The sequence below is a fragment of the Vidua chalybeata genome, chromosome 6 (assembly GCF_026979565.1).
Source record: "Vidua chalybeata isolate OUT-0048 chromosome 6, bVidCha1 merged haplotype, whole genome shotgun sequence".
Classification (NCBI taxonomy): domain Eukaryota; kingdom Metazoa; phylum Chordata; class Aves; order Passeriformes; family Viduidae; genus Vidua; species Vidua chalybeata.
In genome coordinates, this window is record NC_071535.1 from 2043673 (window position 1) to 2070311 (window position 26639).

At 47.3% G+C, this 26639-nt stretch overlaps 3 protein-coding genes across 7 annotated transcripts in view; 1 reads left to right on the forward strand and 2 right to left on the reverse strand.

The window, feature by feature from the left end:
* Positions 1-2: 2 nt before the first annotated feature.
* Positions 3-3105, forward strand: DMAC2L (distal membrane arm assembly component 2 like). 2 transcript variants are annotated; one of them, XM_053945073.1, is made up of 5 exons: positions 3-120; positions 288-385; positions 982-1190; positions 1965-2136; positions 2569-3105. In XM_053945073.1, the coding sequence occupies exons 2-5, from the start codon at positions 294-296 to the stop codon at positions 2681-2683; spliced, it is 588 nt and encodes a 195-aa protein (XP_053801048.1). In that variant the 5' UTR covers positions 3-120; positions 288-293; the 3' UTR covers positions 2684-3105. The 2 variants fall into 2 exon arrangements, with proteins under 2 accessions (XP_053801048.1, XP_053801049.1); XM_053945074.1 differs by having other exon boundaries at positions 291-385.
* Positions 3106-4142: 1037 nt separating this feature from the next.
* Positions 4143-16096, reverse strand: CDKL1 (cyclin dependent kinase like 1). Of its 2 annotated transcripts, none has more exons than XM_053945072.1 (9): positions 15847-16096; positions 13332-13453; positions 11400-11472; positions 9434-9524; positions 8561-8761; positions 6995-7050; positions 6531-6587; positions 5884-6039; positions 4143-5037 (listed from the first exon to the last, which is right to left on the reverse strand). In XM_053945072.1, the coding sequence occupies exons 1-9, from the start codon at positions 16012-16014 to the stop codon at positions 4930-4932; spliced, it is 1032 nt and encodes a 343-aa protein (XP_053801047.1). In that variant the 5' UTR covers positions 16015-16096; the 3' UTR covers positions 4143-4929. The 2 variants fall into 2 exon arrangements, with proteins under 2 accessions (XP_053801047.1, XP_053801046.1); XM_053945071.1 differs by having other exon boundaries at positions 6968-7050.
* Positions 16097-17395: 1299 nt separating this feature from the next.
* The window catches only part of MAP4K5 (mitogen-activated protein kinase kinase kinase kinase 5), a 62167-nt gene continuing 52923 nt past the window's right edge, over positions 17396-26639 (reverse strand). For 2 of the 3 annotated variants that reach the window (XM_053945498.1, XM_053945499.1), the window contains 6 exons: positions 25073-25250; positions 23824-23892; positions 23317-23409; positions 22685-22755; positions 21919-21974; positions 20201-20503 (listed from right to left, as the gene is read on the reverse strand). In XM_053945498.1, the coding sequence (XP_053801473.1) occupies positions 20416-20503; positions 21919-21974; positions 22685-22755; positions 23317-23409; positions 23824-23892; positions 25073-25250 (555 nt within the window). In that variant the 3' untranslated portion in view covers positions 20201-20415. Of the gene's footprint in view, positions 19470-20200; positions 20504-21918; positions 21975-22684; positions 22756-23316; positions 23410-23823; positions 23893-25072; positions 25251-26639 lie in introns of those variants that run through there. The other variant, XR_008431418.1, reaches the window with a different exon arrangement.

Below are 26639 nucleotides of genomic sequence, written 5' to 3' on the forward strand. Positions count from 1 at the left end.
CGGGGCCGCGGCCGCGCGTCCTCCTCTCCTCTCCTCCTCCTCCTCCTCTTCTCCTCCTCCTCCTGCTGCTGCCCCTGCTCCTCCTCCTCCTGCCCCTCCTGCTCCGCTCGGCCGGGCAAGGTTCGGCCGCTCGGCGCCGGGGGCAGCCCGGGGGCGGTGACGGCCCCCTCTGCAGCCGTGGGCCCCGCCGGGCTCACAGCCGCGGTCAGGCCTTGACAGCGGCACGGCCTCCCCGTGCTGCTGCTGCTGCAAATAACATCTCCCTTTTCCCCTCTCCCGTCTGCAAGAAGGTGATGATGGCTTTGGGGACGCTCTTGAGGAAGCCGCCGCTGCCGCCGGGCAGTTGTAGAGCCTTCTGGGGATGGCTGAATGCCGTGTTCAACAAGTAAGAGTGAGTCGCTGGTTAATAATTAACTTTCAGATCCTTCAAATTCTCTGCGCGTTTTGTGAAGCGGAACAATCAGGTCCCTACGCTGCAGAAAACGTTATCTGTCATTAATGCTCCTCTTTCTCCCCAGATTGCATGTTGGTTGTTGGCCAGGGGTCAGTCCGTATCTGCTTCCCCTTCCAAAGCCGTGACCTTCCAGAGGAAGGTGTGGGCTCTGCCCCTTCCCTGGAACGGCCAAGACAAGCTGCCCACATGGATCCCATCCCTAAATCCTGGTCTTCATTGACCCCAAAACTCACCTTAACCAGTAGCACAGTTTTCTTCCCTTCCAGACGTGGAAGGAAACAGAGTTAAGTCCAGTTATATTTGTGTTCTTTTTTTTTTACTAAAAAGCACCTGCCACTTAAGTTAAAAAAAAAAACCTCACGCCAGACTGAGCACCGCACAACCCAAAACCCACATTTCTAGTAAATCACATCCTCGCCTCTCTGACCGTGCACACAAGCAGATACTTGCCGTGGAGCACTTTGACCATCCATGGAGGAATTGTGCCGCGCTGCAGCCGGGCTGTGGGTGCTCTCTGTGTCCCGCAGGGTGGACCACGAGCGCATCCGAGCCGTGGGCCCCGACCGGGCGGCCTCGGAGTGGCTGCTGCGCTGCGGGGCCCTGGTCAGGTACCAGGGCTCGCCCAAGTGGCAGCAGGACTACAATGGGCTTCCCACGGGGCCCCTGGGCAAGTACAAGATCGAAGCCATCGACGCCACCGACTCCTGCATCATGTACAGGGGATTTGACTATCTGGGTAAGGTACACACGCTGATTGTTCTTAATGGGTGTCGTTTTAATTGCATCAAAGCGGTGTCGTTTTCTCCTTCCTTAGCAAGATACTGATAAATCGTTTGTGGGGTTTTTTTTCCTCCTTTACATATATTTATCAGTCGCCCAGGTTTTGCTGGAGGTGTGGTATGAAGTGGAAAGACATGGAGAACTTCAGCTTTTACCCGAAGTGGCCGTAGCACTAAGGAAGTGCCACAGATTTTGATGAGTTTGTAGCAAAAAGCACTATAAATATTATTTTTCTTCTGCACCAAGAGATGATTTTGATGTCTCTGAAGTTGTAATTCTGCTCGTTCTCCAGGCATTTGTGATGTCTTCAAAGACCAAAAGCGGGCTCTCTTAAATCTCTTAAAAATAAGATGTTAAACAAGTTTCAGGTGGCCTTTAAATAATAGAAAACAAAATGGGAATAGGCTGTTTTATTTTTTCATAGCAAGGGACCCTGAATTTCTGGCATTAGCACTTTCTCATGTCAGAGTCATTGTTTATTACCTAAAATTGTGTAGGTTTTTTGTTACTCGTCCATTCCAAAGCTCTTGAAATCTTACTGAAGTGGCTCAAACCCTGAGATTTTTCTAAATCTGAAGGACTAAAAAGGGACTTTGGAGATTCATTGTGTGTTACAGCTGCACTGGATAAAGGAATGCATTGCTGGGTGGTTTTATTAAATGGAGAACTTAACCACCAGCACAGGCTGGGCCTGGAATTCTGGAGCAAATCCTCACTTGTGCCTTTGCAGATGGCCTGGAGCACGTTACGGATATCAAGCTGGAGAAGTGCATGTACATCCAGGACGAGTGTCTGCAGAGGCTCAGCGAGACCAACAACCTCCAGAAGAGCCTGCAGCAGCTGAAGATCATTTCCTGTGGGAATGTCACAGACAAAGGCGTCCTTGCACTCCACAAGCTGACGTATGTGAGCCGCTGAGCGCTTCCACAGCTCCCTGCTCCGGGCTCTGTGGGGTGGCTGGGGTGGGCTCGAGGGTAATTAATGATGAGCTTGGCTTCTGTTCCTGACCCCTCTCCTGCAGCAGCTCTGCAGGGCAGGCTTGGACTGTGTGCTGTAGCTTTTAGTGCTTCTCCACCTCACAGCTTAATGTCATTCCTCTTGTGCCTCAGGGTCTGGGACAGACCAGGGTGCTCGGGAATGGGGTGCAGTTGGATACTGCAGCTAAAAACCCCAAGCACCCACTTCAGAAACAAACTGCCAGTAGAACCATTTAAAATACCAGAAGTTCCACTCACCATTTAAAATACTCAAAACAACTGCAGTAGAATAATTTCTCCAGTTTCTCTGTCAGCAATTCAATAGTAGTTGCCCCTTTTCTTTTTGAATATTTACAGGAACCTGGAATATTTGTATTTGAGTGACCTTCCTGGGATCAGAGAGAAAGAAACGACCTTCCGTGTCCTTCAGCAGGCGCTGCCCAACCTGGAGCTGGAGCTGGATTTGGAATAAACACAGCAGCACGTAACTGAGATGTATGTGATTTCCTAGGATTCATCTTACGTTGCATAAATGAAGTTGTAGACACCACTGTATTTCCAGTAAGCCCAGCTCTCCCAGTCCAGCCTCAAAGGTGTATGTGACCTTTTAAGAAATCATGCAATTAATTTTTATTAAGCTTAAACTCAGTGGTGGATCAACAACAGACAGGGCAGGCCTCTGCACACAGGCATCTGTTTCCTGTTTTTCTAGGAAGCTCTGAACTCCTCAGTTAGAAGTTTTCGGTATTTTATTGCACAGAAGCAAAGTGCAGAGTGGCAGTGGGGGGAACGTCGGGGTGTGTGGTGTTGGTGCTGTTCCCTCTGGGAGAATCACGCCCAGTGGGTGGGTGCTGATTTAATAAAAGAGGTTCTGGGTCTTTTTTGTGTTCTTCACACTTGGAGTTTTGTCTGGTTCAACGATCTGCAGGCAGGCAGGGTCACCCCCTCGGGAGCACTGAGCTGCTGAAGGGATCATGGCTCTTTGTGCAGGAGCAGCAGCTCCTGGGCACAGCCTTGAGCACGTTTTTGCTGTGTGCTGATGGACTAGTGCAGTTCTGTGCAGCTCTGGAGTTGCATCCTCATCCCTCCTGATAAATAAAAGTCAGTGAGAATTGCTGAGGATGGAAAAGTCCTCTGAGATCATGGGAGTCCAAGTGTTCCCCCAGCACTGCCAAGGCCATCACTGACCTGTGTCCCCAAGTGCCACATCCAAACAGCTTTTAAATCCCACCAGGGATGGTGAGTCCAGCACTGTCCTGGGCAGCTGTGCCAGGGCTGGACAATTCTTTCCATAAAGAAATTTTCCTTAATATCCAATCTAAACCTGCCCTGGCCCAGCCTGAGGCCGTTCCCTCTCCTCCTGTCCCTGTTCCCTGGAGCAGAGCCCGACCCCCCTGGCTGTCCCCTCCTGGCAGGAGCTGTGCAGAGCCACAAGGTCCCCCCTGAGCCTCCTTTGCTCCAGGCTCAGCCCCTTCCCAGCTCCCTCAGCCTCTCCTGGAGCTCCAGACCCTTCCCAGCTCCATTCCCTTTCCTGGACAAGCTCCAGCCCCTCAATGCCCTTCTTGTGAGAGACTCAAAAGTGCCTTTTGAGTGAGGCAGGGCCTCACTGGTGCCAGCACAGTGGGAATGGCTCATCCTCAGAGAGAGCACAGCATTTTCACTCAAATCCTTGGGTTTGGGCAAGGGAAGGGCAGAAGGCAGCGACTCCAAGCAGTCAGATGCACAGTGCTGTCTCAGAGCTGGTTCTCCACGTGTGAGGAAACAGAAGGCCAACAGGCACACACAGGACATGGCATCTGTCCCACTGAAAGGGCTTTTACTGCTGTGGAACACAAAATGTACTGGCAAAACTCTTTTGCTCTAAGTGTCAGTAAAAAGAGGATGTTCTTGCCCAGTAGTAAAGTTTTATATAGCAAAATACCTCCAGTAAATTGGAAAAAGCTACATTTCTTTTATTCAAAATCATCACAATATTATATTCTGAGATTCCACAAACCCCAGTCATTCTAATACAAACACTTAGGTAGAATTCCTGCCTGTGTCTGGCCATTGTTATAAATTACATTCATGATTAGTTTTGATAAAATCATTTTTGTAACTACAAGCAAGTGCCCTCACTCTTGTCAGCAGCAGAATTCAAGGATAAAACTTTCAGGAGAAGCTCTGGAAAGACTAAAGACACGGCAGGGATGTTGTTGCTCTGTTCTCCTGGTGTCTGGAGCCTGTGAATTCCCCAGCAGCACTTTGAGGCCTTTGAGCTCTGTAAGGGCAGGAGTGAGCCCGTGTGGAGCTGGGACCGCCCTGGGGCAGCCAGGCAGCCCCTCCCAGCCTGGGCTGTCCCAGCACATCTTCAGCCCTTGAGCAGCACAGGCACAGCTCCTCACAGAGCAGGGACTCGTGTATTTGGCAAGGTGGAGTTCTCCTGCCAAGTCTGAAATGCAGGAGACAGAGCTTTAAATTTCATCCTGTAAGCACTGGGTGGGGGTAATCCTGAACCAGGAGGCAATCAGGAATTAAAGCAGAATGCATTTGCCTTTGTACACAGAGCACTAAGATGAGCTTGGAGTTCTTTCTGCATCACTTCCTCTCCATCAGTGACCCAGAGGACAGATCACTCTGTACATGCCATAACTTTTAGTAATTTAGGTTTCCACTGTGTATCCTCCATTTATAAGTCCTGGATGACTTTGAACAACTGAGTTTTGATGTGCCACCTGGTCAGATGTTTGGGAAGTGGTACTTTGATTTCCTTGTCTTGCAGCAGTTCTTCTTGCTGTCCAAAGCTGGGAGAACGTTGCTGCAGGTCAACTGAGGCAGGTGCTGTAACTAAAGGCAAGGTTACACCATGTGCATTTGTTTAGAATGGGAATAAAGCACACATGGAATCAATTTTCACATGGAATATGAGCAATAAAACTATCCCTACTGTAATCCTGTACTTTCCAAACTAAGATTCTGAGGTTTTATGACTGGACAGCAACAAGAACAACTCATTAAGGAATTCCATTAGGCAAGAAAAATATCCCAGGTCACAGAAATGGAAGAGGCCAATCAGTGTGACCCAAATACACTCTGTAGCAGTTCTCCATCCCTCACCTCCAACTTCCCTGTCTGTCCCAGCTCAGCTTTAGAGCTGCCATGGGGAATGTGGCTCAGAGGAATAAAGAACTGTGGAATGAGCTGCATTGTGAGGCTGGATTTGGGGACTTGGGATGGAGTCTGGAAAAGCCAGAGCAGCAGGGAGACATTTGCTTGGCAGCTCCAGCTGCAGAAACACGCAGTGCGTGGGGTTAACGTGTGGAACTGCTACAAACAGAAGTTGTGTTTATTCCATCTACATAATTCAGGATTAAAAAGCACCTGAGTACTCAAAATTAAACCAGCCACCTGAGTGTGCCAGTCTGTCCAGCCCTCCTGCTGCTCTTTGTCAGGAATGCACATTCCTGCATGAACCTTACTGTGACAGGGCTGTGCTGTTTATCCCCAGTGCCCCATGGAGCCGCAGTGCAAAATCCAGTTTGTACGGAGTTACTCTTTAGCCAGGGGTTGTTTCCTCCTCAGGATAAAAGCAAGAGCAGCCCAACACCCTCACCTGCCAGCACAGCCCACCCTGGGAGCCAGCAAAAGAACAGCCCCTCCTGACTGGAATATTCAACAGTATGGAAAGCTTACCCCTGGCATGTGCTTCCGAGGCAGCCTGGCTGCTTTCCGAGAGCCCTTCTCGTGTTCTTTGCCCAGCTCTGCTGCTGCCCTGAAGCTGTCAAAGTAGGGGTGCTGCAGCAGCTGCTCACAGCTCTGCCTCTCCGCAGGGTCCATCCGAAGGCAGCCCTCACAAAAGATGGAGGAAAACACTCCTTACACAGCCCTGCACAATTCCAGCTGCTCCCCACAGCCCAAGAGTATTCCCACAGGTACACGTGTTAACAATTTTTTAATGGATTCTAAGAGTGGCTTTTCAGAGTCAGCACGAAGCTTGAGGAGCAGCTAATTATCCAACAATTACAAAAATTAATCATGGAATGGTTTGGGTTGGAAGGCTCCTTACAGATCATCTTGTTCCACCTCCCTGCCCTGGGCAGGGACACCTTCCACTATCCCAGGCTGCTCTGAGCCCTGACCAGCCTGGCCTTGGACACTTGCAGGGGTGGGGAGTCCACAACTGTAGTAGGAATTGTGGCTCAAGGAAGAGGTGCAATCACATGGGGCAGCAAACCAGGTCTATTTTTCAGTGAATCTCTGGTATGTCAGTCCCAGACTCTCACACCAGATCATTTGTTTATCCCAGCACTGGGCTCCTCCACAAGCTGGAGCTTCCTTACCTTCATGAGAGCCAGTGCAGAGTATGAAATATTGGGGAATTTCACTTCCAATGGCTCCTGCAGGGAAAAAAAAAAAAGTGAATGGACTCATATTAGCAAACTTTTCATCCATCAGGGTACCAAGACCCAGCTTTCCATAGGAACATGACCTGTTCCTCACAAAATGCCTCCATCACTCCTTATGTGCCCAGAGGCCTGGCAGCTCTGAGGATGTGCCACCAGAAATGGGGGAAAGCAGCAGAGATCAAACATTTTTTGATTGCTTTTACACAGGCTGTAAGTTAAAATGTCATGAGAGGTTCAGCCACCTCCAAATATTCTGGTGCACACTGGCAAAGTAGAGGACAAAGCTTTTGGATAGGGAAAAAATGCTGCACAGCAAAGGGCTGGGCAAAGGGTGGGGAAGGGAGGGAAGTGCAGCTGGAGGCAGCTCTTACCATGCTCTCTGGGTCTGGAATTCTTACCCCACTGAAGAACTGGTTGGTGCTGAACACTTGCTGGTGCCTGGGAATGAGATCCCCTTTGACCGAGAATTTTAAAAAGAAAAAAAAAAAGGAGTAATTTGCTTAATTTCACAGTGTCTGCATTGAACATGGTTGTATCCTCTAACAAGGCTGATGCCACCCAAGACAGCATCTGAGTATCACCAAGTGAGCCAAGGCAATGTTCTTTTGTGACAATTAATGTCCATTTGGGCCATCAGTGATCCCACACCATGTGACTACTAAAGGAAAGGCTGGAACAAGAGCTCCAGCTTCAGGAGAATTTAACTCCTTTTGGGTGAAATTCTCTTTGGACACTCCTGAGGGTGCTGTACAGGACAGAGCTGGAACACAGCCCCACCTGAACCTGCTGTAGCTTTTCCCTGAGGCCGCATTTTTGAAGCTTAGAGCAAGGAAAATGTTAAAATCAGATCCATAGCAAAGGAGCCAGTACAATGCCAATCCCATAATGGCACAGCTTCAATCAAGGAGCTTTGCTCTGTGAACACTGCCTCACTCCAGCACCTGGATCTAACAATCAGTGGGAATCTCCTCAGGCTGAAATCCTGTAATTAAAAATCAATTATAACTGCCTAACACTGGCATTAATGAATTCTGGAGGATGAAGCAATCAGTGATGAACTATTTTTCTAGTTAAGGAGCTTATCTGTTTAAAGCCATTAGTCACCTTTGTAGTTTTATAAACTGTTCAGTTAAAATTACAACTCTCTGTTCATTCCAGCAAATACCAGTGAAAAGTGGGGGGTTGTTCGTTGTCACCCAAGAAATCTGATGTTCCACACCAAAACTGAAAAGAATCAATGGGACTGGATTAGTTTAAGTGTTATGGGGGATAATGGCTCTTTTATTTAACAAATAAATATGGAGTGGCTCCTAAATTCATTGATGAACAACAAGAAACATGTGGAACAGACAAGCTGTGATGTTCACACTCCCCTTCCCAGGCACACAGCCATCAACAGGCACTGACAACACTTCTGAGACCTCCAAAGCTGGGATGAATTGAATCCAGCTGTTCACTGACCACTTTGTTTGGTTCCAATCCCTGAAAAACACCTGGATCTTTTAAACCTTTGTGCAAAACATTCCTGGTCCTTTCTGATACAGGCACCTCATGTTTTTGTCTATCTGGAGACAGCTGAAGTTGCTGGCTCCCCCACCCCAGCAGGGACCAGGAGGGGCATCCAGTGGTCACCAAACACATCCCAGATCTTTCCTAATCTGCCCTGCACCAGACCCAGCTTCCCAGAGGGTAAGGAGACTGGAGGGATGGTTCCAGGCAGTCTGCAGGCAACGATCCTGATTCTCAGCCTGGACCACTGCGAGCCTTGTTAGCCCGTGTACACAATGCCAGGAAAAGCCAGCTCCTTCTTAAGGACAGGAACCCCTCAAATAAACCAGCACCTTCTAAAGGGAGACATCTGCTGGGTAAATTCCCCCCTGGCTACTCCCCGTTCCCACCACAGAGGGCATCCCTCCTGGGCAAGCTCCGGTGCTGCCAGGGCTGTGGGTGCCGGGGACGCTCACCCAGGGTTCTGCGGATGAGGTACAGCTGGTCCACGTCCGACTTGCCCGGCCACAGCGGCAGCCCCGAGAGCAGCTCGGCGAAGACGCAGCCGATGGCCCACACGTCCACGGGGGGGCCGTACTGGGTGTCCCCCACCAGCAGCTCCGGGGAGCGGTACCACCTGGTGGCCACGTAGTCGGTGTAGTAGTCACTGGGACCAGCTGGCTCGGGGTCAGGGGAGAGAGACACCAACACAGGAACGTGGGATCAGAGCGATGCAGAGGAGCCATCGTCACTTGTTACATTTTGGGGCAGGCCAGAGCTGCAGGAGCACGGTGAGTCACTGGCCACCAGCAGAACCCAACTCTGGAAAACTCAGGATCTGGTAAAAATCAAGACCGTGTTTTCCTCCAAATGAAAATGTGCAGAGCTCCACAGCAGGGCCCTGCAGCAGCCAGTGGGCAGTTCTCAGAACCCATGTGATTTGTCTGAAGAGCAGCTAAAAAAAGCCAGATTAGGGGGTTTATTTACAACGGAAAATGTGAAGCCATTGTTTGCAGAGGCAGCCAGAGGGGCTTTTCCTGCCAGGGAGCTCCAGCTGTGTCTCCAGCCCTGCACAAACAACTGGGCAGCTGCGAGACGCCCAAGGCCGGCTTCCATCTCCCAGTGCCAGCACCCCCAGCGGCTCAGCAGGGAGCTCAGTTTGTTTACAGATGTCACCGAGGTGTCTGGGCTCCCTCCCTGTAAGGTTCAGGAATCTCTACCCAGCCTTCAGCAGAGCTTCCCTGGGAAAACACACTCATGCAGGAGGATTTGCAGTGCCCCAGACACAGGTAAGTGAGGGTTGGAGTGGCTCAGCCCACACTCCCAGTACATGAAGAGTCAGCACTCACTCAGTATCCGAGCAAATCCGAAGTCACAGAGTTTGATGACCGAGTGCTTTGTTATCAGGATATTCTCTGGCTTTACATCCCGGTGGATGCACTGGAAGAAGAAGAAAAAAGCAAGGTTACAAGTATTTAACCTGGCCCTCAGATACATTCAGCCACACTCCCTTGCTCTCTGTGCCAGGCAGTTACTCCTGCTGAAAGGGAAGCTGGAAGGATTTCTGAGCAGCAGGACAATGACCTGTCCATAGCCCACCTTCGGGGAAATCACTGTGCAGGCCCCCAGCTTCAGCTGCCAGCTCTGTATCCCCTGGACAACACGGAGGCAGCTCCCTGAACCCTGGGAAGCTCCTGCTGAATGATTTTGCTGACAAAGCTCAGCAAGAGCTCTGCTCAGCACAGGTTGGACACATCCAGAGCTGTGTCCAGCTTGGGACCCTCCAGAGAGGGAAGATGTGACTCCAGTGAAGGGCCACTGAAGCTGACAGGACTGGGGTGTCTGACATCCAAGGAGAGGATGAGGGAGCTGGGGCCATCAAGAAAAGGCTCCCAGTGAAACTCTTCAATGTGCATTTAATACCTGATGGAAAGAAGTAAAAGAGACTGAGCCAGGCTGTTCTTGGTGGTGCACTGAAAGGACACAGACCATTTAAACCTAACCAATTTATTTTATCTTTTCTACTGAGGACATGGCCAGACACCCAAACAGATTGTCCAGAGAGTCTGTGGAGCCTCCAGCCTTGGAGATACTGAAATCCTGACTGGAAAAGTTTCTGAACAGCCTGTTCTAGCTGAGCCAGACTGACTAGAAGGCTTGGGTGAGGAGATCTCCAGAGCCCCCTTCCAACATCAGCAATTCTGTGATTCTTTGGAGGTGACCTTGTCCTTCACAACAACCAAATTTGGGCTTGGCAAAGAATTTCTGCTGATCAAACTAAAAAGGACTTTATTTCTTTTGTTCTACTCAACTCACTGGGGTCTCACTCACATTGTCCCTCTTCCATCACCACTTCAGAGCAAACCCCTTGGACTTTCCTTGCCAAGCTGGTGGTAAATTATTGTGCCTCCTCCTGAGGACTGAAATGCTGCTTATGAAGCCACTGTCATGGAGCTCCAAAAAGGGCAGCTGCATAAAGCCTCATTACCCGTGATCTACAGCAGGTCAGGCTGCAGCATCTCATTGTTCCCTCTGCTCTCAAACTCCATTCAATCTTCCAGACTGAGCAGGGGAGCAGAAAAAAGACGCAAACCAACAAATCTTGGAAGCAGGAGAGACCTGTGGCCAAGTTCCTGTGGCTCAGCTGGACGTAATTCTCTCAGCAAAGACAGAACACCCATTCCAGGGCCATCTCCTGCCCCACTCTTAAATCTCAAATGTTGGCAGATGAACAAAAACAATTAGAGCTAAGTTTGCCTAAAGAGCTTCTCCAAAAGGCTCCTTTTCCTTCCCTGCTTCTTAAAATGTTCCCACTGAAGTATCTGACACACACACAACTCGTGTCTCCCTCCAGAGAGCAGAGGAAGGAGTAAAAACTGTGTCTAAGTTTTGAAATCTGTTCACTGGTGCCACGATTCAACCCCATGCCAAGTCAAGTGAAGGACTTTCTGTGAAATCAGCAGCAGTTTGCTCAGGTCCCAGCTGATGAGCTGGTAAGGCAAGTTCCTGAAGGTCAGCAGTAGTCCAGGGCCCCTGGAATCACACAAGGATCATTCCCATTCCTCCTGGAAGCTTGTCTAAGGTCATTGGAGCAAATCATTTCCTGACAGCCAAGCCAAGGGGCCTGTGGTGTGGCAGTGAAGGCAGCTGGTGTGGGTATACACCAATATTTCAGATGTGTTTCCTGTTCAAAACAGGAGATTCCACCTGACTCCATCCCGTGAAAGCTCTGGAATCAGGAAAATGCCAACAGAACCCCCCTCTCTCCTCCAAGGCCATGTTCCAGCAATCATTAGTGCAGGTCAGGGAACTCACATTGTGTTTATGGCAGAAGTTCACAGCCTGCAGGGTCTGCCAGGTTATGCTCTTCACCAGGTACTCTGGCACCCTGTTGGAAAAAAACACAGTTTTATTTTAGCCATTAATAATAAATTCACTATTTCAGGGAAAATGAGTGCTGGCATTGTACAGGGATCTCTGAGCAAAACCATCAGGGAAGTCAGGAAACACTTCCAGAGCCAGTCAGTGCAACAAGGATTTATGTCTAGGCAGCATGGGCTGCACCTGTGACCACACAGCCAAGTGTGGGAGTCCATATCAGACCCCGTCCTACAATTCCTGGCAGTCCTGAAATGCCAGCAGGAATTTCTGCCTCCACAGCTCAGAGCTGGAACTGCTGGAGTATCCATGGTGTAGATACATGGCATGCTGCCATGGCACTGATTGTCCAGAGTGGAGAGGTGAAAAATGGGCCAGGGAAGGGTGCTCAGACAAAAGTATAAAGCTCTGCTTTGGTTTGGATCCCCCTCCTTCCCTCTCACAGCCAGCAAACACTTCCCAGCCCCCTCGCCTTTCTTTCAGTTACTGGGCAACAGTTCTTGAACTTCCTTGGCTGTCTGTAATGATCTTCAACGACCCCAGGAAAGGCAGAAGTGACAATCTTGGCATTTTCCAACTTAAACACAATTTTATTTCACATGTTTAATGCTGAAAAACTTCTGATTCATAATAAAGAAAAAAAAACTAACCAAAAATAAACCAAAACAATGCAAGCCTGAGATTTTCTTTCAAGCTTGGCTTTCACTTTGTGCTGTCAGCGGGGTCAGTGACACACTGCTGACACTGTGAGTAGAGATTCCCTCCAGAAACATCCCAGAATGATGGGAGTGCTGCTGTGACAGCTTGAAAAGGGGATGGAGTTGGTCAAATGAGCTGGAATCAACACGTGCCCACCCATCTTAAGACCACAAAAGACTTGACCATCTGCCCTAGCAAAGCTGAAAAGCAAAGCATGCAGCCAGCTGTCACATGTTCCTTCACGCTGGAGCTGTTCTGATGAACAGTCAGCAAACGGGAAGCATTTCCTTCAGGAGAGTTATCCATCCCCTCTTCAGATTCCAGGTGAACAGGTTCAAGGTGGGGTGGCAGCTCACAAAGCTGTCAGCTTTGTCACATGCTATCAGCATGTTCCATTCTCCTGGTGCTCCTCACCCCGGAGAAAGGGAGTAAATAACAAGCTCTTGTTTATGCAACCCCCCATGAGCCTCCTGCAGGCAAATTCACAGCCCCAGGCCTGTGAAATGATTTATGGACTTGTGCTTGGCATTTCCACAGCACCAAGGCACCTGGATAATTAGGGACAGTGGGAGTGCTGTTTACAGGGTGTGGACAGAACAAACCCTGTGTGCAGCTCACGCTTGGTGCAAGCACCTGTTTGAAGAGGAGTTTTTGCAGACAGGTGCAGGCACAGCTCCTGGGAACTCTTGCTCACTCTGGAGGGCTGGAAGTGTTCAAAAGCACAGATGTGGCACTTGGGGACAACAGTTTAGTGGTGAGCACGGCAGTGCTGCATAAACAGCTGGACTCGATGGTCTCAGAAGGCTTTTCCAACCTAAAATGATTCTGCAAGTCCCCGATTCTGTATCTGGGTGCCCAGTGCCCACAGTGATGGGAGCAGTGGGAGGAGCAGGACACAAGCTGCTCCCAAGCCCCGGGTTCGCTGCTCCCCCGGCAGCCAGAGCCCTCCCGAATGCTCGGCTCGGCGCTCCCGTCTCCGTGGTGAGCGGGGCTGGGCAGGAACGCGGCTCCCACGCCGTTCTTGTGCCAAACCGCAGGAGCACAGACAGTCCCGGGCACCGGGCTGAGAAACCTCTCGTGTCATTAATGGAATTCCTCTGAAAAGCCACAGGGCAGCAGCACGGACACCCCGCCCCTGTGCTCGGAGCTCCCGGGAGAGGGGCCACTCACCCGCGGGGGTGCTTGTCCAGCTCCTGCAGCACGGTGTGCTCGCAGTACTCCAACACCAGGTGCAGCCGCCGCTTCCTCCTGAACACCTCCAGCAGGTTCACCAGGTTGGGGTGTTTGAGTTGCTGCAACACACAGGGGGTGGGCTGGTCAGGAACTGCACAGGGTGAAGGTGGTGGGCACAGGTTTGTCCCGCAGGGTCACAATTCCTTAAGCTGAACCCTTTCTACAAGCACAGCTCAGCTGCAGCTCTGTGTACTTATTTTGGGAGCTGACCTAAATGGGTGGGCAGCAAGCTCTTCCCAGTGCTCCATCTAGCCCTGCCCTCTGGCAGAGGGAAGCCCCAATATCCTCCTTGTCCTTGGATATTGGGAAGGAATTCCTGGCTGGGAGGGTGGGCAGGCCCTGGCACAGGGTGCCCAGAGCAGCTGTGGCTGCCCCTGGATCCCTGGAAGTGTCCAAGGCCAGCTTGGACAGGGCTTGGAGCCACCTGGGATCGTGGAAGTGTCCCTGCCATGGCAGGGGGTGGAATGGGATGATCTTTGGAATCCCTTCCAACCCAAACCATTCTGGGATTCTATGGTTTCAAGAGTCTGCAAATTCCCACTCCACGTCCCTTGGCTCCTGGCCACAAAAATCCCTTGGTCTGCAAGGTGTTTACTGGGCAGAAAAATGATTTATCAAGGCCCATCATTTTCTACTGCTGAAACACAATCTCACTCCAACTCTGACAAACAGGAGTGCCTAAGCCAGGACGTGCCTCAACAAACAAACAAACAAACAAGCAAACAAAGTTTCTATTTGCAAAGAAAAAGCTGAAAAGAGTCAAGCAGGTCTGTACTTGTTAAAGTAAACAGTGTCCCAACACAGATCCTGCTGTTCCTGGCTGTGGGACTTTGGATCCTTAAGGATGATGCAGTTCCCAGCTGCTTTACAAGGGACTTCTGCCATGATTATTTTCCTTTTCAGATGTTTAATATCACTTAAATCTTAATGTAAATCTAGCATTACTCACTGAAATAATATAGCTACATGTCCTGTGTTTACCAAGGATAGGAGAAAAACTTTGGCTGCTTCTTCCAAAATGTAACTGAAAAATAATTATGCTTTTTCTTAGATGATTGCTTTCCTAGGATAGCAGGTGTACAAATCATGAGCACCCTGGAAAAAGTGCAAATGGGACACTTCCAATTTCTTGGAACACAAAGCTGAGGGTACAGTGTGCCATCCATCACCCAGCAGCAAGTTTGTAACAAACATAAACAAATATTTTTTTTTCACACAACACATTCCTAAAGCCTCAGGAAACTATGGAGACCAAATGAACACACGAGTTCCAAAGAGATGGGACAGAGTCCCAAAAGTCTGCAGATGCATGAAGCGACAGGCACAGCCTTTGCTGCAGAATCCTTGCCCAGAAGCTGGGAGTGTGAAAGGAAACCTTACCTGATCGTCTCCCCCTTCTCCCAGGTCTCTCCTTATTTCTGCATGCTGGATACACCTGGGGTGTGACTCACTGCAGATGCTCCCTGCTTTTATTTCGTGGGGGAAATAAAGCCAGAGGCTGAAGGAGTAACCCATTTCTGTGTGAGGATGAGCTCTTACAGAGAGGTCAGGAAAGGATCAGCAGAGACAAGGCTCACTGGTGCCGGTTCTGCTGTGGCTTCCATGTGGAACACCCGACCCCGCACAGCCCCTGGCATTCAATCCACAGCTGGATCCTGCACAACCAGGGGCTCAGAAAGGGCGTTTGAAGGAGGAGCTGGGGCAGATTTATCAGCTCTGGAGCAGGAAGAGCTGAGTCCCCTGGCTGTCCCCCTCCTCACGCTGTCCAGCCTCACTTTTTGCCCACGTGTTTTATATTGGCTCCAACTGTTCTGGGCAATCTCCTGGACGCAGAGGGGTCTGTGACACACACCAAGGGCAGAGCTGTGCCCACACCGGCCAGGGCATCGCTGGCTCCGTGGGGGACAGAGCCCGGGTCAATCCCTCTGTGCAGGGCACACCGTGACTGCGCTGATGCTCCTCCTGCAGAAGTCCGCCGGCACCTGGCGGCTGCTCATGGCCGTGTCTCAGCTCCCACCTGCTCCTGCCTGCGCTGGGCAGGATCACCCGGCATCGCCAGCCCCGGACAAGCGGGCCGGACATTCCCTGGCACCGGCTTTCTCCCAGAGGAACTGACTGACCTGGGCACTTCATGGTGGCTCCTTCACGCCCGTCTCTGCTTCCCCCCTCACGACACCCCATCCCCTCACAGGTGCCCTCATGCCCCGTCTCTTCATGGCTGCCCTCACACCCCGTCCCCTCACGACGCCCCGTCCCCTCAAGACTCTCTGTCTCCGCCTCGCTGTCCTCACACCTTGCAGCCACACGATGTCCCTTCACGGATGTCCTCACACCCTGACCCCTCACGACCGTCCCCGGCAGCTCCCTCAGGGCTCGCCGCTCCCTGCCGGGGCTGCCCACGGCGGGCACAGCCCGTGCCGGCAGCGGGGTCCGTCCCGCCGCGCCCGCGCACCTTGAGCATGCGGATCTCCCTCAGGGCGATCTTCCGGATCACCGGGTCCTCCTCGGACTCCAGGAACTTCTTGATGGCCACAATCTGCCCCGTGTCTTTGTTGCGGCACTTAAAGACGACGCCGTAGGAGCCCTCCCCGACCTTGCCCAGCTTCTCGTAGCGCTCCATGGCCGGGCGGCCCCGCCGCGCTCCGCCGCCGCCTCAGCCGGAGCCGGGGCGGGCCCCGGGCGGGGGAGTCTCCCCGGCGGGCACGGCCCCAGGAACCGCCCCGGGGACACCGCCACGGCCGGGGCGGTCCCGGGGGGAAAGGAGGGAGAGTAGAGCATCCCCGTGGCTGCTGCCGGGGCCACTCGCTGACTCCGCGCCTCACGATCCCCCCGGGCTTCACGGCCCGCAGCGCCGTGTTCATGGAGTCACAGAACCACTCATGGACTGGGTCGGAAAGGACCTTAAAGACCACCCAGCTCCAACCACCCTGCTAAGATCATGTTGTCTTTGCCGCTCTCTGCCTTTCCACAGGATCGCTAGGTTTGACTCCGTTCTCCTGCAGGGTTGGAAAAGGGAACATCCTTCCACAGGGTCTGCACTCCCCTCTGGCACCTGGAGGTTTCCCTGGAACATCTTCCCACTGCACGGTTCCAGAATCTCGGGTCTCTGTCACTGAATGGGCTCCTGCCAGCAGCCAGACCCTTCCTTTGGTCGAGCTTTTCCATCCCTGACCATCCTTTTATCTTTCCTGGTGCAACCGTCTGGGTCCCTGGATCCTCATCCCCTGACCAAGGTGGCCTTTTGTGGTGGTAATTGCTTTCAATATTAGATCTGAGTATGACTGTGGGCACCCCACTCCATCTCATGCCTCCTCCCTCCCCAATCCTTTCCTGAGGTGCTTCCCAACTCAGAACAAAGATCCACTAATTATTTTTCTTCCCAAGCCAGGTTCATCAGGGATGTGCAGTCCTCATATTCAAGATTGATGCCTATCTCCTGCAGAGGAGGAATATTGCTGTATATTTATTTATAGATATAACTACCAGTAATTGGCAGTTGTGTTGTCCAAAGTCACACTCATTACATCACCTTTTCAGCCTCCTTTTCCCTCTACCTCAGCAGATCCCTGAAGATCTGGGACACAGGTACAACACCTGAAGCACCTGCAGCAAACAAAGTGTGAGGACAATGTGTAAACTGCTCTAGATCCTGCTGAGGCTGAGCTGTGTGTTTTCCTACTCTGAGCAGCCCTTTGAAGCCCACCAGCCCCTGCTCTCTTCCCAGGTTCAAGGCAGCCAGTCTCTGCTTTTCCAGCCAAACAACTCCCGAGTGGTTCCTCGGTGCTCCCAGGTGACTGGGCCGGGAATAATTTGTCCCTGCTCCTGTGATTTCTCCCTCCTGTGCAATCCCCGGGAGCTGCTGCTGGCTCCCTGCAGTCTGCAGGACAGAGAGCAGCGGCGCCAGGCCCTTCCCACAGCAGCCACAAAACCTGGAGCTTGGCTGGATTCTCCCCAGATCCCTCTGACGAGGCATTGTTCCCAGCGAGTCACCACGGCACGGATCAAATAAAGCAGTTTATTTGGCATAGACTGAACTGCAACAGAAATTCCTGTGGAACAAAGCCTGGTTACACAAACTGAACGAGTGCAGTTATGAGTCTCGGTTACACCTAACGACTAAACAAGGTAAAAAAAAAAGCACATTTCAGAGTCTCCCAGTCTTGTCCTTTCCATCCAGAGACACCGTGGCTCCCCTGATGCGTTGTACCTTTCTTCTTTAAAGAGATGTCAGCACAATTCCAGCTGTATTTTTCACTTGCAAGGAATTTGGTTCGGAAATCCAAAGAGATTAATCCACAGACTGCTCTTCCCATGCTGTTTGTACTTCCAAGAGCTCTGGGACCCTCTTTTAAGGCTTTCAAGTCAGGTACGTGACCTCGTGCATCCAGTAATTAAAATTTTGATAAATGTTGAGCGAGGAAAGAGGGGCTGAGCAAGCTTTTGCTTCATCACCCCCGAGCTCCCCCTGTTAGGCTTTCTCAAGCCTGGTTTAAATTCCACAAAAACAAAGGTACAGACAATACCAGACTAAATGAAACAGTTAAACACAAATTATACTGATCAGAGTCACCGAGGCTGGCTGGAACACACAAATCTGCTCTGTGGTACGGAACAAAGTGAGGTTTTACACTAGGAAACAGCATCTTGCAGATCATGCCAAAAAATGCCACTGTCCATGAAACCAGCACTAAGCATTTCACAACATGCCATTAGAAATGCTTCAACAGCTAAAAAAGGTTTGATTAAACGAGGACTTTCCTAAGTTTATTCTTTAGGATCCAGCAAAACATCAGCAATTCGTGTCAAAGAAAAATACTTTCAGCTCGTTATTTCTGCATGACAGTGTCAAGAGTTATTTACTCCAGTTATTCCCCATAAATATTCAGATTTTATTTACAGGTTTCTCTAGTCTTTTAGAGATCTCCTTTAAGTGTTTTCAAAGATGAAGCTGAAATTACCTTCTGTAGTGAATGAGGTAAATTAAGAAGTGTTTGCTCTACAATATCTACACCTGGTGCTTCACTTCACCTTAATTTTTGTTTTAAAGACCAGGAGAGGCACCATTTGAGGTTAATCACCAGTCACTGTTACCTGTGGAGAAGTAATTTCAATACTAGAGAACTCTTTTAGAAGACAAAAATCTCTCGTCCTGCTTTTAATACTGCAGATGCAATTCCAGCTGACCGCCCCTAAAGCACATTTTTCATGCTTTGTGGAGTGATTTATAAATTTCATCTCTACACTTACTACTTATTAAGCTTTGACACAGTGTCAGAACTGAAAAGCTTGACTTGATTTGGATGTCAAGTCAGCAAGAATTAGTTTTAATGACAGTGGCTGAAATGCTAAATGTGTGCAGGGCTGTTTTCCCCTCTGGACCTTCCCAACTTGCAGCTGTCCTGAGCAAGGAGACGTCCCTGAGCCATCACGTGGGCCCAGACAATTCCCTCCCTGTTAAATTATGGATCACGGAGCCCGATGCCAACACAGCACCAAACCACTCCCAGCTCTCACACACCTTCCCTGCTCTGCCCAAATGACCTGGGAATTCCAGCCTCTCCTTCCTAGGCAGCAGATCTCAGAGCTGAACAGGCATTTAATGAAAAAAAACCCTTCCATTCCAATGTTTCTGAGCTGCTGCTGCACCTGCCCGAGGAGCGTTCACATCAAAGCCAGCAGGGTAATGTGAGGTAGTAAAACCAGATGCTCTCCTGGAGTCAGTCTATATTTAATGGTACCTCAAGAATTTTAATTAATGAGGAAGACAAAAGGAACTGATGCGACTCTTCAATGGAGAAAAGAGAAAGGAGAAAAAAAATGCAGGTGACCAAAAAGTGATCAAAGCTTGGATACAGAATACTGGTTCTTATCATGTTTATTTATACTCACAGCTGGGCAGCAGCCATTCCCAAAGCACAGCAGCTGGAATGCTGCTCAGGCTCAGCTGTGGCTCCAGGCTCCCCTCTGGAACAGCATAAATAAACCACACGTCGTGGGCAGTTGGATACATGATACTTTCATTCATTAAGGATGATGACCTGCTACAATTTCCACTTCATGTCACAAGGCTTATCCCTAATTTATGAAAATAAAGCATATATGTTTTGTACATTTTTATATATATATGTATAAATATATATATAAAAAATACACACTGCCAGGCAACTTCACACACATGCACACGCACACACACATGGATATTGTACACAGCCACCCAGGAGCAACAAGTCTGATATCAATATTCTACTTTGTGTACACACACCCTACGTCTAGGAAGTAAGAAAATCCCTTTTATGGCAATTCTGCAGGCAGAAAAATCAGTACAAAATACTTTGTTGTACAAAACTGCATTTGTTTTTTACATGATCACCCAACACGGTAACACACCCCTCAGTAATGCACTACATCCCTACAAGGAAAAAGAATAATCAAATCTTTATACAATTGTAAAAAAAAAAAAAAAAAAAAAAGTAAGCTGCTCTGCAACCTTCCTTTGCTAAAAGTTAGACATCACCCCATCCTAGCAGCAGATTAATAAATAAGGATTAAATAGTCTATTATACAAAGCCATACCCAATGGCAGATTTAAAACCAAAAAGCTTTGCAGATACTTCCACTTCCTACACAAATCTTTGTTTTATTAAGAATAAGACTCAGTATAAAACAGGGCAACAGCCAGCACTAGATCTGTATCTACAGAATAAAAGGAAAACCCAAGGGAAGGGGAAATATTTAACAGTTTATGGCACCTTTACTGCAGAACATGTTTCAAGGCTCTGTTTCCCTAGAACTAACGAGTAAAGGGCTCTTTATCTCAGCTTTTATTAAGCAAACTCGACATAACCAACCACACAGTGGCAAGAGACAGAACCAGCTGTTCCCAGCTGCAAAAATGGATTGATTCCCACCCTAAAAACCAGCACAACTCGGGTGTCAGACAAGAAGCAGCAAGTCCCGGTTTCCCGGCGCTCCTGGGTCCCAGCGTGGCCAATTCCCTCTGCTCTCTGGGGGCGAGTGCTGCTCAGTAACTGTTCTCATGTCCAGCCAGGATGTAGAGGTTGCTGTGAGCTGTGGGGTTTTCTGTGGGCCTGCTCTCCAGCACAACCACTCTGCAACCGAACACAAACGGGATCCAAAGTTAGGGGCAAAGAACAGCTCTTGGTGTAACTCCTGAGGAGGAAACTCAGGGGTTTCTACAGCTTGGAGACAGAGGTTCACCCAAATCTCTTGGGTGTTTCATTCTTTAACCAGTTCCCTCATTTTCCAGCATCACTGATAAAAACACTCAAGGACAAGATACAGTGGAAGTGTTGGAACTGGATGATTTTTAAGGTCCCTTCCAACCCAATTCATTCTGTAATTCCATGATCCCATCATCTGCAGCCCAAATGTTTATCCCTGCTACATCTTCTGACAGGCAACCTCAGCAATTCTCCTCCCTCCTAAATATTGATCACCTCATGGGTTCACAGGGATCACTCAACCCCAGCTCTGCCTTTGTCCTGCTGGATCATGTTCCTGTGGGCCACTCTGGAAAATGATTCTCTCCTTGTCTTGGCACACTGACCACTGCTGGACCTTGACCATCAGGTGGTGTGGCTGGGCCTTTGACCTCCCTTCTCCCTCCCAAATGTTGAGCATTTCTCTGCACCAGTTCCTGCTCTTCTTAGGATTAAACTTGTCTCTGCTTTTTGTTTTCCTCAAAGAGTTTCCAATGAAGTCTCTGAACAGCCTCTGTCCCTGATCCTCACCTCTGCACCTGAGCAGTTCCAGAGTGATCCAAGGTAAAAAGGTGACTCCACATCTCACTGGAATGGCAGGAAAACTCCTGCTCCATTTGTACAGAGATGAAAATACAAACCAAAGGGTTTGGCAGTTCCAAGGCCAGATGAGGGAGCAGAGGATCAGGGATTTGAGAGCAGGAGGTGTTCAAGGCTCTGAGCCACCTGCTCTAGTGGAAGGTGGCCCTGTCCAGGCATGGAACAAGGTGAGCTTTAGGGTCCCTTCCAACCAAACCAGTCTGGATTCTGGGGCTGAAGTGACTGCTGGACTCATCCCTGTCTGCTCCTACATTTATCCCTCTGGCTGGCTGAGAATCCACAAGTGAATGTGTCCAACCTGGAGCCTGGGGCAGCTCCTGCTCAGGCTGCAAACCTGGGGACAGCTGCACCTCTTCCCACCTGTGCAGCTGGAAGGGATCAGCTGGATCTTATGGAAAATGTGTGGATTTGGATCACTGTGACTTAAAACCTGAGTTCTGGTTTGCTATTTCCAGAGCAGCCAAAGTTGCTTTTAACTGACTGCTGCCAAGGGAATTCCCAGCTCACCAGGACAATCCAAAACCAGGAGCAGGCTTTTTCCAGAAGTGCACTGGGCACCCTGCAAGCCCAGAGCATCTCTCCTCTCTCCCTGACACTTGGTGCCCACAGACAGAGCTGGGCTGGGCTGGAAGCCAGGCCCAGCTGGGAACTAGAAAAGCTGGTTTAAATAAAACAAAAGGTTTCTGTTTCAGCAGGGGGATTACCTGTCTGAGCCCAGCAGGCGGAAAACCCTGGTTTCATCAGATATCTCCTGGGTCACCTGCAGAAAAATGCAAATATTCACATCCATTTCAGCAGCACAAGGAAATGTATTGGTCTGAGTTGGAAGTAAAGAAACATTAAAATGCAATTTAATGCAAAGTACAGGACTGAAATGGATAAATTGATATTAAGCATTGTGGAATGTGAGCATTCTCACTTGGGAAGCAGAGATGATGCCTCAGGTTTTACATTTAATATTTTTCACATTCTGTGCTGCTTTAGTGTGTGGGTCTGGGCTCCATATTATGGGATGGCGAGCTCTCTGCACAGAGCAGGGAGACAAAACAATTCCTGCTCCAGCTGGGCACCAAGGACAAATGATCCAAAGCTCAGGCCCAGGAGCACAAACAGCGTGGGCTGGAGAGAGAAAAACAAGCAGGATGGGAGTGCCTGGGCTAAAGCTGGAATGGGACAATGAACTGCAAGGTGCAAATGGAGCAGAGCTGATCCCAGTGAGAGCCCCCGGGAGCGCTCGTGCATTTTGGGACCATTTTGGTTCCTCTTGGCTGCAGCCCTGGCTGGGCTCTGGTGCTGCACAAGGTGGATCCATGGAGGAGATCCTTTGAATAAATCCCTGCTTTATTCTGTGACTCCATCCAGCCTCTGCTCCAGGGCAGCCTTCTCAGGGCATCAGAGAGAGAAGCCAAAGGATCCAGTGGTAAATAAGGAACAGGAGGAATTAAACTGGAGAGGTTGGAGATCACTTACTTCATCTGACTTGAAGCTCTTGCCCTGCATGCCATGTTTCCAGAAGGCCAGCACGCTGTCCTGAAGGCACACTGCAAAGGAGGGACACATCACACCCCATTCCCTGCATCCTGCTTTTCCCAAAGCCTCTGGAGAAGCCCTCAGGAAGTGTAAAAACAAACACGGCCAAGCAAAGCACCACGGGCTGCTGGAAATGACACATCACCTGAATTATTACATTTACTTCAAAACAGATTAATGATGGAAAATGGGAGTTTTCCATTCAGGGACAGAGAAAGCACAGAGCTGCCAGCTCTGAGTGATTTAATTCTGTGATTTGAGAGTTTATTACAGCAGAAATTCGTGTTTGACAGCTACAATTCAAGTTTTTAAAAAACTCCTGTCCTAGTCTAAAGACAGCAGGTTGAGAACTAGATTCAAATATTATTACCCTGATTATTAAAAAATGGATGTGCTATTACTTGAAACAAAATCTTAACTTTTAGAAGGCTAACACAGATCTATGTATTACTAAACCACATTTTCCTGCCCAAATTTTGTTCTCATTGCTATGGAAATGACCAGAAACAAGTCAGGCTTTCAAGAGTGAGTTCTTAAACCCCTGAGAGACACCAGAGCAGCAAATCACTCACCCACTGACTCGATGCAGAAATCAAAGCTCAGCTCAGAAGCCAACTTCTTGCTTGACTTCAATTTCCCTTGTAAATTCACTATTTTCACATATTCTCAAGAGAAAGAGAAAAATCAGCATTAAAACCCACAGCTGAAAAGGATTTAAGTGTAAAATACAGATTTCATCTTTCAGGCACAAAGAAATACCCAAATTTAACATCTAGAGCATTTGCCTAAAATGAACCCAAGAGCATCTTTGTCTCAAAACAAATACAGGAAACTTTGTACCACTTGGGGTGGTTTTACACTGACAGAGTGATGCACACATGAAGAGGGAAAGTGGAATTACAAAAGCCAGAATGAAATCCCACTTTTCCAAACTATCTTTTTGGAAATATTACAACACAAATTAATAATGTAGGGAGGAAAAAAAAATAACTCATGGTGAAGTTCAAATCAACAACTGTGGCAACCCAAGTTTTGCACGAGGTGTGGTGAGTTATCCAAGAGATTTTTGTGTTACTCACTGTCCAGGCAGACCAGGACAGTGTCTCTCTCCAGCTGTGTCACGTGAATGGCATCCAACTGCTGATTGCCTGGGGAAAAAAACAGATTATTTTATATTTTATATCACATCAAGAGACTCTGCCCCCCTCCTCAAGCTCTTTTCACTCTGCTCTTGTTAGTCTGATTTTTTTTTTTTGTTGCTCTGATTTTTAAAGGCTGTAAGATCCCAGAATGTTCTGGGAGAAGCACAAAGCTCCCTGTTCAAAGCAGGTATTTAATAAGAAAACACAATTTTTACTGGATATAACACATTTTATGCTATGGTTCAGCACAGCTTCCTCCATAGAGGGGCACCACAATAAACAAAAAGACTTTTAATTCCTAAACCCCCAATATTTTCCCATAAATCCACATCTGGAAAGATTATTGTGATGAAAATAAACTAGTTTAAGAGATTTATTTTTCTAGTTTTTACTAATGAAGTTGTTCCTACAGCTGCTAAAAAACAATATTTAAAGGTAAAAATGTACATCCAACAAAGGCAAAGGAGAAAAGCAGCTGCAAAACATCAACCAAGTCTTAAAAATAACCCAAATTTTTGCTTTTTAAGAGGCAAGCGAAGATAACAACCCTCCCCCAAGGGCTGGAAGATGGACAAGAATTCGTTTCTGGGAGTTTTTATGCAGGAAAGGAGGGGAAAGAGCAGGATCCCAGGAAAGAGCCTTGAACCACAAAGGAGAACCCAACCAGCAGGGTCTGATTGATGTTTAAGGGAATTTAGAAAATAAAAGTTTTTTTGTAAGGACAGTTTGTACTGATGTGGGGCAGGTCAGCACAACAGAGAATCAGGGAATCACAGAATAGCTGGGATTGGAAATTACCTTAAATCCCATCCCATCCCACCCCTGCCATGGCAGGGACACCTCCCACTGTCCCAGGCTGCTCCAGCCCCAGTGTCCAGCCTGGCCTTGGGCACTGCCAGGGATCCAGGGGCAGCCACAGCTGCTCTGGGAATCCCAGCCCAGCCAGGAATTTCCAATCTCCCATCCATCCCTGCCCTCTGGCACTGGGAGCCATTCCCTGTGTCCTGTCCCTCCATCCCTTGTCCCCAGTCCCTCTCCATCCTTTCCAGGTTCTGACAATCTGGGATCAGCTTCCATCTGCTTCAGACAGAGGAGCTGCCAATCCTAAAGGCTTTGCCAACCACACCACGGAAGGAATTTCCAACACTCCCAGGCACCAAAGCAGCTGGAAGAGGCATCACCTCACCTGCCCCGATCTCAGTGAACCAGGAGGAGGCAGAGTTGAGGTTGATTGTCTCGAAGTGCACCACCTGGTTTGGCTCGGTGCCCTGGGAGATGGCCACGCACACCATGGGGTACTCCTGCTCCGGGATCACCAGCAGCTCGAACACGTGCAGGGGGCTGGGCAGGGGGAAGTCAAAGTGCTGCCAAAAGAAAAGAGCAGCAGCCTCCGTCAGCCTGCCTGACCGTGCGCTGCCTGCAGCGACAGGCACAGGGCAGAAAGGTACTGGGCATGATTCTGTTAATGTGATTGCATTAAAACTAATCATATCAATATATTATATATTATATATAAGCATATAATTATAGAATATATTTATATTATATTATATTATATTATATTATATTATATTATATTATATTATATTATATTATTTATATTACATTATATTATATTATATTATTTATATTATATTATATTATAGTATAGTATACTATATTATATTATATTACATTATATTATATTATATTATTTATATTACATTACATTACATTATTTATATTATATTATAGTATACTATATTATATTATATTATAGCATATTATATTATATTACATTATATTATATCATATCATATTATAGCATATTATAGCATATTATATATTATAGCACATATTAATTATATTATGTATTATATATAATCACATTATATGATTATATTAATATAAATTATATTTATATTATATTAATTATATTTATATCAACAATTTATTTATATGTCAATATTATATAAATATATAATATAGGAAAGAATTATATAAATATAATATATATTTATATAAATATAAGTTATTATATATAATATATAATTATATAAATAGAATTTATTATAGATATTATATATATAATTATATAATATATATAATTATATAATATATATAATTATATAAATAGAATTTATTATATATATAATACATAAAAATAAATTTAGTTATAAATCAATAAAACAATTATATTAATCAGTTATATCAATAAATTATTATATAATTGTATAACCATTATATATTAGAAGGATTATATAATAATTACTTAAATAAATTAATTATATTTATAGCAGTAAAAATTATTATATTTAAATCAATAAAATGCATAATAAATCTATTTAATTAAAAATATGTAATATATTAATAATACATTATATATAATACTTATATTTTTATAGAAATAACATATAATATGTAAAATAGATTTATTTATAAATAAATTTATTTCTATTGAATAAAATGGATTAAAATTATTATCTTTATATTAAATATACTTATATTAAAATGTATTAAAATATGAGTAATATATCTAATAATTTAATTATATAGTATATATAATAGATATTATACATTATATATATTATATATTAATATATTAAATATTTATTTATAAATACATTTATTTATATTTAATAAAATATATAAGAGTAAATGTATTTACATGAATATTATATTATATATTTAAATATACAGAGTATATTTATAAATATACAAAGCATACAGAGTACATGCTGTATATTTATACATATTTATCAATATTTATATTT